Source organism: Gymnoscopelus microlampas (assembly GCF_963454915.1).
Source record: "Gymnoscopelus microlampas genome assembly, chromosome: 23".
Lineage (NCBI taxonomy): Eukaryota > Metazoa > Chordata > Actinopteri > Myctophiformes > Myctophidae > Gymnoscopelus > Gymnoscopelus microlampas.
Window position 1 is genome coordinate 28,000,928 of NC_139960.1, and position 13,542 is coordinate 28,014,469.

Consider the following 13,542-nt stretch of genomic DNA (forward strand, 5'->3'; position numbering starts at 1 on the left):
CAATACTTTTGTACTTTTACTCAAGTAAATGTATAATTCCGGACTTTTACTTGTAACAGAGTATTTCTACATTGCAGTATTGATACTTTTTAAGTAAGAAATGTGAGTACTTTTCCCACCACTGTTGAATAGGTGATTAGCCTAGCAGGCTTTAGCTTTGTCCTCATGTCTTTTATAGCGATTGCCACTATGGATCTCATTAATGAATGAACATATTTTTGTTTGACTAATGACTGCACATGCCTGGTCTGGTGTTGTATTTTGAAGGCGTTTTGCATACACGGTCTACTTTTTTGGGGACCTGACCTTATTTCCTTATTTCCTGTGTCAGGCTGGCAAGGGCATCTTGCGCACCATGAGGGCCAACAACGATGCTGTGGCTGACCTGATCCCTGTGGACGTAGTCATCAACTTGACCCTGGCTGCTGGCTGGTACACTGCGGTACACAGGTTAGTGTCACCTCCAGGCCTCCAGGGGGGGACACCCTTCATCCCCCATCGCACACATGACACGCAGGCATCCTCGTGTTTTCCTGACCGTGACCGCCGTTTTTCCCACCCGGACGGTGTCAGTAACTTCTCTGTTACGCAGGGGAGAGCCGGGCGAGTTGGGAAAAACGCTCTCCCCGCAACGTGATTTACGATTCTGTGCCTATCGGTACATAACTTCGCAACGTTCGGCGCGGCAACTCGCGCTCTTTAGCGCGCTCGGTGGTGCCTCTCGTGGCTCATGTTCGCTTGAGACTGCGCCCCCTCGGTCGCGGTCCAAAACCATACTTTATCGGCGGAAAAAAGTAGTCCGCGGTTGTTGGAAAAAGTGGTGTCGATACCGGGAGTTGATCCCAGGAGGTGTGGGTTGGGAGGCTAGTGATAGGCTCTATGCACAGCAGCCATATTATCACTTCCTTCACAGGTGTTACCAATGACACTAATGAAGGCTCTGTTCCATTTAGTGTAGCACAGTGGTTTCCACGACCTCCATAACTCTGAGAGTGTATAAATGGAACCAAATGGACCCTTACGGGTCCATTTGGTTCCATTTGTACACTCTCAGAGTTACACAACTGTAAGGGGCCATTTGGAAGCCCATGAGGGTCCCTGGACCCCAACTTTAGACCCACTGGTGTAGCAGAGTGTTTCCAGTGAGCCAACATGCACAACATCAGCACCCTGACCAGAATGGAACAGAGCCTTCATTAGTATCATTGGTAACACCTGTGAATTTCTTCATAATATGGCATAATAAGCTGCTGTGAATAGAGCCTATTTACGAGGCAAGCCACTGAGGCTGGTGCTGAGATGGGGTATTCGGCCTGTTTTAGAATCCCAACTCTTCTAATGTAGAGCGAAAGAAGCCCCGCCCAGCAGGGCGATACTGAGAGCGGGTGGGAAAACGGTGCACGCTTCCTGACCCTTCACACAGGGATCATACAAAAGAAGGATAGGCCAGAAACGTCACGTAAATTGGTCCCGCAATTCCCAGCTGGCAGACTCACCGGCGTTCGGCAGGCACTGGTAGGCAAACTGGAGCCGGAAGTTCCACAGGATACATGGAAGTCAATGAGAGCCGGCAGGACAAGCATATGAATAAACACCACTTTTCCCCCCTGATCTCTTGTGCATACTATATCATTTTTATTGAGGTATCTAAAGAGCAAAGAGTAATACTCGGTATTGTTTAAGTACCCCAATAAAAGGATATAGTGCGAAAAACAAAAGATCAGAAAATGGGTGATATGTCTTCTTTTGTTTTCCTGAACTGGTTATCTGACAAAGGTTGCAATCATTATACAACTGTGTTTACTTTATTCATAAATTGGTCCAGCTGTTTCTTATTGACTTGCATTCCATTGAACTTCCGGTGCCAGTTTGCCTCCACGTCTGTCCTATCCTTGTTGTTTATACAATCCTTGACCCTTCGTGTACCAAAGTGGGATGTGAAATGACGTTTGATTTAACAACATAATTTTAACACTAGGGTCCCTGTTCGGGGAATGTCATAATAATAATAATAATAATAATAATAGTATTTATTTGTATAGCACTTAACACAAATTGTGTTTCAAAGTGCTTCACAGAAGAATTTAAATACATGTGAAATAAGCCAATAAAGCATAACAATTACAAATGAAACATGATGAAGAAAAGTAAAACTAGGAGGGTTGGGCATTAAAAGCCCGACCCTCACTATCAGCAGTGTTTTGCCAGAGGATATCAGGCTACGGGCCTAAGAGTAAGTTGTAAATACAAGTAGGAGCAAGACTGGACCTGGCCTTGTATGTGATTAGTACAATTTTAAAATACATTCTAAGAGATTGGCAGCTAGTGCAAGGATACTAAAATAGGTGAAATGTGGTCAACTGTTTTTAGAGCCAGTTAAAATCCAAACCGCAGCATTCTGAACCTAGCCTGGTTCCAGACGAATCTGCCTTTGCAAAATTGCATTGTATTTTGCCCTAGGCAGTGTCATATTGTCTGGCCACGCGAGGCTATTCTGAACCAACTGTAGACAGCCAGAGACAAGAGTACAGAGAAGTGCAGTGGTCAAGGTGCAATGCAATAAAAGCATGAATAACTTTCTTTAAGTCAGAGATGGACAGAAAGGGTTTGATTTTGGCAATAATTCTGAGGTGATAGACAGAGGACTACTATGCAAACATTCTCTGAAAATAGATTCACTTAAAGTGAAAATAGCAGATCTACAAGCTCACACTGTGTCACATTGTGAGCTCGTAGATGGGCGAGATTTGGTGTAGAGGGAAAAAAGGAGGGGAGCAACCAATAGACCCCTCAGTGAAGTGTATGGGTTTAAGTGGTTAACCACTTTGAACATGATGTCCATATTTTGGGATGTCAGGTTGTCATTATCATAGGGTGAAAGTTGTCAAAATATTTTCAACAATTAAAAAAAAAGAATTTCCCCGAAAATAGCAGATCTACAAGCTCACAACACACCATGATGCAACACATTTGCTTGTAGATCGGCTATTTCCCCGCTATTTGTCGTGCAACAAAGTATCTATGAATACATATAGTGGTTATCTAAGCAAATTAAACTTGCTCTGAAAATACCAAAATGTGAATGATGGAGACTGGCATTGAGGCCAGATTCTGTTTCTTAGTATGATTGTATATATAGTCTCATTCATTCTGATATCTCATACAGTTGTTGTTCTGCCCTCCTTCTATTCTGTCTTGCAGACCTAAAACTGCTCTGGTGTACAACTGCACAACTGGCGGCATCAACCCCTTCCACTGGGGGGAAATCGGTACGTACATTAATTGTGTTTTGCTTGTGGACAATAGCTGCCAATTACTATGGTGGATTATTATGCTGGCATCCTATATACTTAGTCATTTGACTAATCATGCAAATCACTGGCTTATAAGCTCACAACGCATCACATTGCAATGCATTGTGAGCCTGTAGATCTGCTATATTTAGACCTAAAGACCTTATATATAGAACTACACTATCCTCATGGTTTTCCGCAGTTGCGCTGTGCTGTCATCACAAATCAATACACCTAGTATCTTGACTTGTTGGCACAGTGATGTCATGTTGTTATGTAGAGTGTGGTTGTGAGTGTCACAGTGGCAGTCTGCCACCTGGTGGAGGGACCTGGAAAATTACATATCCAGATGTAGTAAATCGATGGGGCTTTTTACCTTACAATTCGAAGCAAATGGATTTGGCGCTGATTATATTACAGATTTAATACATTTAATTTATATTATCTCAGACGCCTCAGAGTGTAAAAAAAAAAGAAAGAATAAACCAGCTTGCTCCAGAGACGGACAAATAATGCTGAATTGATTCGGTATTGTTGAATTAGAGGTCAGTCTTCATGACCCATTGCAGCTGTCGTCATTTGAGCTCATACATACGGAACACATATGGGGAAAATATGTACGAGAGATGAAATGAACCACAATTTCCATCCCAGCGGTCAGTTAGACCTTCTAATGAAGGTCATGGGTGTTAAGCAGGCAGAGATTTAATCACATCAGGGTGATGAGGGCCGCTCGCTCGCCTGCCTTCTCACAGATTATTAAATGCACTCCCTTCGCCATGGAAATTGCTACCAGATGGCGGTGGGATTTGGCCTCATCGCTGCAACTCGCCGTTGATGAAAGAGGGACGTTGTCAGAAGTGTTATCTATACTGGCCCAAATAAGAGCTAGGCATCAAGCTAATCAAAGACCAGAGGATCAGAGCCTGAGACCAGCTACAGAAAGAGACGTGCTGCTCATGGAAATGAGAAGCAATTGGCATGATATTATCGTTGCTGTCGGGCCAGAAACCTCCTATCTCCATATTTTATAGTTTTTGAGTGGTGCCAACCACTCCTACATTTGACCGTGTGTGTGTGTGTCTGTCCGTCCGTCCGTATGTTTGCGGACGGCCTCAACATGTTTGTGTCTGGCCTCAACAGCCGCAGCTGATTGCAACCATAGACTGTATAAATGAGATGGACAAAGCCACTCCCCTGCTTTCTACAGACCGAAAATGAAGCCGATTGTTCCAAGACTGTAGGTCCGCCATCTTTCAATATCGTGTCATATCGCGTCATATCCTGCAGAATGAGACCAGACCATTATTGGTTGGGTAGCTTGTCAATCAAAAGCGGGGGCGGGGAATGAATGCTATTGGTTGTGTAGCTTGTCAATCAAATCATCCCGCCCCTCCTAGAGAATAGCCTACTTTATCGTCAATTTTAAAATAAATGGGACCATAATTTAGCAAAACGCATATCCTGATGATTGAAAGGAGAATTTAAACTAGCGACTGCAAGCATATAGAATTTCTGACCATTTTTATTACAGTAAGAAAATCTAGTCTAAAGTTTGTCAAAAAACCCATTCACTTGCGTTAAAATAAATTCTTTCTGACACCGCAGGTCGGCGCAGGGTAAAACAGCGCCACTCTGGCCATTCATAAGCTTCCGTGTTGGGCTCATCGTAAATATCCAAGACTTGCCCCTTGATTGCAACACAAAGATGCAACCAGTTACACTAATTAAACACAGACAGCAGTGCAACACATGCTCATAATGAACTCATCGACGGACGGACACACACACACACGTTCAAATGTAGGAGTGGTTGGCACCACTCAAAAATGGCAAAAGTAGCAGCTCTGCCAGCTCAAAACGCATCTCTTCGCCCCACGTTTCAAGCTCGTGTATCTGCTACTTTTGATGCTTTTGTGTGACGCTGTAGTATGATCTAGTAGGGCGTTAATTTACGAAAAAATATATGTTTGAATATGGAGATGGGAGGTTTCAGCCCTACAGCGTCGATATGCTGATACCTTCATGGCAACTGTTGTAGGTGAGGCTGAGGCTGAATCAGGGCACAACAGTTGGCTGTCGCCCCCATGTGGTCAACCCACACACATGCAGGCCTGGATGTGATGCAGTGTGGGAAATAGGGCTACTGTGTGTTCAAATAGCCAAAGTATATAGGGCTGATGTGGTTAATGTATGTTTTGTAATAATAATCAAAATCAACAAAGCAGCTAGTAACTGAAGTTTTCAAATAATTGTAGTGGAGTAAAAATGCAATATTTGCCTCTGAGATTAGAAATACTCCAGTAAAGTACAATGAATACCTCAAAATTGTACTTAAGTATAGTACGTGGGTACTGTTCCACCACTGGACAGATGTGGCGCACAGACCTTCGTGCGGAAAAGGTCTCAGGTGACATAATCCTCATGGGGTTAAATCCACATGATGATAATGTTTGTGTGAAGTGGACGGTGGTGTGTGTTGTCTAATCCATTCCCTCTGTTTATTTCTGATAATCTAGAGGGAGCAAAAGCTTAAGGTCACACATTATTACAGCAGCTCAGGCCATGATTTCTGGGCGTCGCATCAACTCCATGAAGCCTGCAATCTGTTTGATGCAGTGGTGGAAAGTAACTAAGTACATTTACTTAATTACTGTACTTAATTACAATTTTGAGGTATTTGTACTTTACTTGAGTATTTCCAATTTCCAATACTTTTACTTCTACTCCACTACTTCTCAGAGGCAAATATTGTACTTTTACTCCACTACAATTATTTGAAAACTTTAGTTACTCGTTACTTTTCAGATATAAATTATGTTATAATGAAACATACATTAACCACTTCAGCCCTATTTTATACCTAGGCTATTTGAAAATAGCAGATCTACAAGCTCACAATGCGTCGCATCGCGACGCGTTGTGAGCTTGTAGATCGGCTATTTTCAAATATTTAGTACTTTTACTTTTGGTACTTTAAGTACATTTTGATGGCAATACTTTTGTACTTTTACTCAAGTATTTTTTTTATTCAGGACTTTTACTTGTAACAGAGTATTTTTATATTGCATTATTGGTACTTTTACTTAAGTAAAGAATTTGAGTACTTTTTCCACCACTGGTTTGATGTAGTAAATATATTTCACTGCTGAGAAAGCATGAATATCAGATGTTTCGTTTTTTTTAGCGATTTTCAACCCATTTCCCCCAACGTGTACTCCATTGCAGAGCACCATGTCATGTCGACCTTCAAGAGGAACCCTCTGGAGCAGGCCTTCCGCCGTCCCAACGCTAACATCACCTCCAACTACCTGGTCTACCAGTACTGGATCCTGGTCAGTCACAAGTTCCCCGCCCTCATCTATGACTTCTACCTGCGCCTTTCTGGACAGCAGCCTCAGTAAGATGCACAGATGTGGCTCAACCACTTTTAAGCCCTGTGTGCTGTAGATCAGCCATTTTTGCTATTTTCTTTTTTCTTTTACGTTGTACTTCTCTGCTGTCCGGCAGAAACCAGCTAACTCCAAAATGTTCATTTTTCAGGAAATGAAAAAAAAAGTGGAGTTAGGAGGTTTTGTTCATCATTGATATGAACAGCTGAATAGGCTCTATGCACAGCAGCCATTTTGGAGAGAAATTGGGCCTCTTCTTATTTCCTTCACAGGTGTTACCAATGATACTAATTAAGGCTCTGTTCCATTCTGGTCAGGGTGCTGATATTGTGCATGTTGGCTCACTAGAAACACTCCATTTTGGTTCCCAAATGGCCCCTTATGGTGGGTGTGTAACTCTGAGAGTGTACAAATGGAACCAAATGGACCCGTAAGGGTCCATTTGGTTCCATTTGTACACTCTGAGAGTGCCATTTGTACACTCTCAGAGTTAGGGGTGCTTGAAAATAACCACCACTGTGCTAAACTAAATGGAACAGAGCCTTAATTAGTATTATTGGTAACACCTGTGAAGGAAGTAAGGAAGGGGCCCAATTCATTCCCAATATGGCTGCTGTGCATAGAGCCTATGGACCTCCAAGCTCACAATGAGGTTGGAGGTCAAAAGGGGGTGGAGCCTAGAGTCAGCTAAACCAGCTAACTCCGGTGGAGTTAGCTGGTTTAGCAGAAGCGCTTTTTAATGCTTTTCATTGGTTCAATATTCTTTTTACCAACACACAGACGTAAAGGGTGTTCTATGGCCCTGATTTATGGGGGGAAAAAAGCAAAAGCGTCAAAATGGAGTTGGTTTCTGCCGGAGACGGTTTCTGCCGGACAGCAACGAAATAATGACATGCCCAAAATAGGGACGCATGATTAAAGTCATACTGTGTAACTTTTTCAATTAAACAAAATATGTTTTTTGATATAATCTTTTGCGGGTATATTTTCCACAATAACCTTTCCACATAAATGTGTTTTTTGACAACTTCTCTAAACACTATTCAACACTGTTTTCATTTGCGAGTGTCTGAATACTGTTTCTGACAACTTGCTGTAAGTACAAGAGGTGTCGTCAAACAGACTAAAATTAATCTTACACTGTATGACTTTAAAGGTGGTTAACTTAGACTTTATACACATTTTGGTCATTTTTGTCACAGTAGTGCAATGAAGTATAAATTAACCTTGACTGTCACACTTGAAATCAAAAATTGGATTACTTGGCACATACAGTATATACTCTCTCTCTCCCTCCTTACTTAGGATGATGCGCATCTTTAACCGCCTGCACAAGGCCATTGGTCTGCTGGAGTATTTCAGCAACCAGGACTGGGAGTGGAACTCTGAAAACATAACCATGCTGATGAGCCAGCTCACCCCTGAGGACAGAAAGGTGGAGCTACTCATACGCAAACTTCCAAAGCCTTACACACCGGAAGCGTGATGAATAAATTATCCGAAAATGCGCTGGCAAATGTTTCACATCAAGCTATTAATTTGGTACTGCTTCATTTGTGGTGGGAAAAAAGCAGTTTGAATTAATCCGAATTCACTGCACAAAATAATTGTTACCGGTGCGTTAGAACATTAAGCATTGGAGATCTTTGAGAGCCCAAATGTGAGTGTATGTTTTATTTAGGTTTCATTTTAGCCTACCTAAGAAGGAGACAGATGGTAGAGGTTGTAATGTAGTGATTCAGTTGTGCCCACAAAATACTCCAAGCAGGTGAAAGTTAAGACTTAAATTTGCCTCTACAGTACTACTTGTGTCTGTTTTTCCAGCATCTTACAGTCCATTACAGTTTGACAAACTGTCTAACATGGAGGTGATATTCAAATGAAATTTCTTTTTGACAGTATAATATGACTTTTTGGGGGTTTGGTAACACCATTTTTAACCTGGTCTGCTTGAGAGAGCAGCTGGTAATAGCAAAACTAACCGAACCCTCCCTGGGAATGCCACTTTTAACCACTTAAACCATGTATACTTTGTTGTACGTCACAACAATAAAAGCCACAGGCACAAAGACTAAACCTCTTGAGAAAATATTGAATAGACCCAGTTGAACTAGTCCATAAGGAACGTACTTGGTAGCTAACCCATTAAGACCAGGAAGGGAACGGATCTGTGTCCTTTTTAAGATGTCTTTGGCTATTTTTGAAGAAAAAAAAGTCATGAAAATGTGTGCAAATCTTTGAATATATAAATACATTTTAACTCAAATCTTTGCTTCTGGGGGTCCGTGGAACTAAATATTTAATCAGATGGGGGTCCGCGGCCTAATACATATAATTTTGGGGGTCCTTGACAGGAATAGGTTTGAGAATCATTGATATATAAATAGCAACATATGTTTAAAAAAAAAGAAAGGAGTTAGGATTTAGAAGACAGATTTGAGTTAAAATGTGCACTTTCAAAATATATATATTCAAAGATTCACACACATTTTCAAGATTCAAAAATAGCAGATCTAGAAGCTCATAGCGCGGCACTCGGTGCTGCGCTATGAGCTTGTAGATCTGCTATTTTGGAATAGCCAAAGAAATCTTAAAATGACACAGATACTTTCCCGGTCTAAATGGGTTAATAAGAGAAGTGTTTTATACTATTTTATAACCTCTGTAGTAGCATATACTAAACTGAGACTGAGACGTACAGGACTTGGGGGGGTCTGAGGGTCTACGTTCAATAGCAAGCAAAACGTTTCAGAAGCTATAATGAAACTATTAACCAATCTGAGAACGTACAACTCTCAGAGGGAACGCTCACTCGCACAGACATAGACAACCAATCAATGTCAGAGTTTTGGACGGAGGAGAAAAAAGTCCTGCCTTTTGGCCATGCTTATATAACACCAGTTTAAAGAGCTACTCCAACAAACTCCCAAATAAGAATGTGCATGCGGTAAGTTCTCTCTTTCTGTCTCTCTCATACACACTCGTGCTATGTACATACGCACGCACACAGTGCGCGTCTGTCTTTTTTACCGCACGCATCTGAGAAAGAAAAATAGAGCGAGCAAATGGGAGAAAGGAAAGGAGGAGAGCTATTTCATATTTCTATGCAACATATACGATTTTAATTTCAAGGACCTTTGAACTGTGTATAAATGGAATGGGTCCATTTGGTTCCAGTTGTACACTCTATACTAGGTCCGCTAGTATTTCCCACTACACCAAATTACGAAACAGCGGATCTACAAGCGCACAACGTGTCACAATGCAGCGCGTTTTTCAGAATGTTCGCCCCAGTATAGGGATGCTAGGGTTCAAGTGATTATATTTTAGTTCAAGTTTCACTTTAATACACTTCGTCTACTCAAGTTTTTGTGTGCACCCCAGACAGTTTTGAAGTTGCTGGATTCAGTATTTCGATATTTAATATTCATTTTATTAGACACGCCACCTGTACGCGAGTATAGTCTGATTCTTCATCATTCTTTGTATGTGAAGTCACAAGTGCCTCAGTTTGCTCAGAGGCACTTGTACGTGCCACAAATCATGTTATTAGAATTCATCATCTGATACATCTGTAATGCGCACAACTCAACACCCTTTACTTACCCTTACTTAGAGACAAAATAAATGTACAAAGAACTTTGTGAACGAGGCCCGTTGTAACTTCAAACTCCAATTTAACCATGTTAGACTCATTGAAAACCCACGTCCCTGGTTCTGGTGACTGATATTGTCCTTCTGTTGCATGAGGGGGCCATCTTTTTTCAATTACTTTTTTTCTTTTCTTTTTTCATAAAAAGATTATATAAAAAAATGAAAAAAGTAATTGAAAAGACCCAGACCCTTCAGGCATTAGAAGAAAAATATCAATCACTTTAGAACCTGTGTTTTCAGTGAATCTAACATGGTTAATATGCGTTTGAAGTTTGAAGTTACAATGAGTCTGATAAAATGATGAGTAGAGCAACTTAAAAACTCTCTGGGGTGCACACAACAGTGTTTTTGAAGTGAAATACCCCTGTAAGCCAGCAGTATTAGGTTGACTTAAAAAAAAAAATATGAATAATCAAACATATTATGTTAGGCTTTGCTGTAACATCCTTCCCTCTATTCTTTCTGTCTTTCAGACATTCAACTTTGATGTGCGCCAGCTGAATTGGCCAGAGTATATTGAGAATTACTGTCTTGGTACCAAGAAGTATGTTCTGAACGAAGACATGTCAGACATCCCTGCTGCCAGGCAGCATCTGAGGAAGTAAGTACCAAAAGAATGGAACGACTAACACACCAACAAATGCTGTGAAAAGAATGTCTGAATACTGTATATTCTAGGTTAGGGGTTTTCAAACTTTGTTTTCACCAGGACTCCATTTTATGAGGAAAGAATTTCCGCAACCCCACACTTCATTTATAGTGCAATTTGAAAGTTGAAATATTTGAAAATAAAGCATACTTTAGTAGCCTTGAGAATATTTATTAGAAAATACAAGCATAGCCTGTATCTGTCGCCAGAACCTTAAAATAACTTGATGGGAAGGATACATTTTTATTTTTTCAGTTAGCTGAAAAAGACCCCACTTGGGGTCCCAACCCATACATAGTCTGAGAACCTCTGTTCTAGGTGTAGCAGTGGTATAACATGACTTCTGTCTCACTCTTCCCATTATGTTTGTTTACATTTCTTCCTCTCTCTTTCCCAGGCTGAGGAATATCCGCTACACCTTCAACACGCTGCTGTTGGTCTTCATCTGGAGGGTGTTCATCGCCCGCTCCCAGATGGCCAGAAACATCTGGTACTTTGTGGTCAGCCTCTGCTTCAAGTTCCTCTCCTACTTCCGGGCGTCCAGCACCTTGACCAAATGACCACCGCGCACCGCCTCTCTCCCAGAGACGATGGCCGGCCCGGCGCCCAACTCCAGACCCTCCAGAAACAAACAGTTTGGATTATATTTTAGTCTGGGAAGGTCAACACTATAGATCATGGCTGTGGTGGAGTGAGGAACGGATGGAGGAGCTTGGCAGAGAGAACATCTACTAGCCATGACGTGTATTCATTTACTTTTGGGAAATCTCCTTTCAGAATCTGCACTGTTAAAAGTCATCCATCCAGCCCTGTAAAACAAAACAACAAAAGTTTTATACCTACAGTTTTTCTTCTTAAAATGACAGAGTATATATATATGCAACAATAAGCCTTTTGTGTACTCTATCGATATTTTTTCATCCTGGATCCAGACACATTGCCTTTAAAATGTGATGTTTTTGTTTGTTTGTTTTTATTTTTTGTTGGCATACTTGAAATATGTCATCACATAACTTAAATACTGTTCTAGTGTGTGTTTAATTTTAAGTCTTGTCTTAAATATATAGGTGAACTGGACATATACATGCCCTGTTAAGGCTCATTTATGCTCACACTTTATGCTTAAATACCTGTACAGATACAGAGGGAGAATTTTCTCTGTACTCTGCTTACATTTTTGTGCATTTTCTGAAAGCTTACGGATAAGGACAACATTGAGCAGTAACACCAGAAATCATGGGGGCAGTGTAGAATTAGTTCAGTTCAAGCAAGAAATGAAGACTTGGGGGAAAAATAAAAAGGCAGAACGTCTTGAAGAGAGGATGTGCTTGTTAGTGAGAACTTTTAAACATACGTTCATATGTTATTTATTTTAAGTTCTCACCAAGGGACAGGGACAAACAGTTGTCAGTTATTAGAGAAGAGCTGTGAGCATTATTACAACCTCCTCGACCATCTCCATGTTGTCAGATCAGGCGGCAAAGGAGAGCTCTTGAAATTAAAGCTCACATGGAAGAACAAAATGACCAGCAGTTCCCATTAGTGGCCCAGCAGATGTCCCTATTTCACCTCCTGCGGGCTGCAGAAGCAATTACACTCCATTCAAGTGAACAAGGTTTTGGGCGGACTTTACACTTGATTTTATTACCTTAGTAAACATTTTCATGAATAATTTATGTTTTCAATCGCTAGTTTAAATTGGAACCTTTTTCAATTATCATATGTGTTTAGTAAATGATGGTCCCATTAATTTTAAAATTAATGATAAAGTAGGGTATGCTTCTAGGGCTTTTACTGGTTCTACCGAGTGAAGACCCGCCCCCCACTGTGGTTGCAGCCAGTGGTGGAAAGTAACTAAGTACATTTACTCAAGTACTGTACTTAAGTACAATTTTGAGCTATTTGTACTTTACTTGAATATTTCCAATTTCCAATACTTTTACTTCTACTCCACTACATCTCAGAGGCAAATATTGTACTTTTACTCCACTACATTTATTTGAAAACTTTAGTTACTAGTTACTTTGCAGATATAAATGATTATATTATAAAACATACACTAACCACTTTAGCCCTATTTTATACCTAGGCTATTTGAAAATAGCCGATCTACAAGCTTACAACGCGTCGCGATGCGACGCGTTGTAAGCTTGTAGATCTGCTATTTTCAAATATTTAATACTTTTACTTTTGGTACTTTAAGTACATTTTGATGCCAATACTTTTGTACTTTTACTCAAGTACATTTTTAATTCTGGACTTTTACTTGTAACCGAGTATTTTTATATTGCAGTATTGGTACTTTTACTTAAGTAAAGAATTTGAGTACTTTTTCCACCACTGGTTGCAGCCAATAGCAGTCGTTTCCGGGACCGGACGTTCCAAGACGGCGGATTTGAATTCACAGAACAAGCGGCTTCAAAACGGGTGTGTAGAAACCAATGGGTCACGTGACGTTCGCTTCGTCCATATTTTTTTACAGTCCATGTCAGAAAACGTTTGACTCTGAACTGCCCTCTAGTGGACGTATTGCTTAACATCCCTGCCTACGTTA

General features: G+C 40.8%; 1 protein-coding gene across 1 annotated transcript in view; it reads left to right on the forward strand.

Moving 5' to 3' along the window:
• Positions 1–13,089, forward strand: part of LOC311040283 (fatty acyl-CoA reductase 1) — an 80,497-nt gene extending 67,408 nt beyond the window's left edge. Inside the window, exons 7-12 of the mRNA XM_084050466.1 lie at positions 332–450; positions 3,202–3,269; positions 6,522–6,693; positions 7,991–8,120; positions 10,813–10,940; positions 11,386–13,089. Coding sequence (XP_083906592.1) covers positions 332–450; positions 3,202–3,269; positions 6,522–6,693; positions 7,991–8,120; positions 10,813–10,940; positions 11,386–11,548 — 780 coding nt within the window. The 3' untranslated portion in view covers positions 11,549–13,089. The remainder of the gene's footprint in view (positions 1–331; positions 451–3,201; positions 3,270–6,521; positions 6,694–7,990; positions 8,121–10,812; positions 10,941–11,385) is intronic.
• Positions 13,090–13,542: the final 453 nt, after the last annotated feature.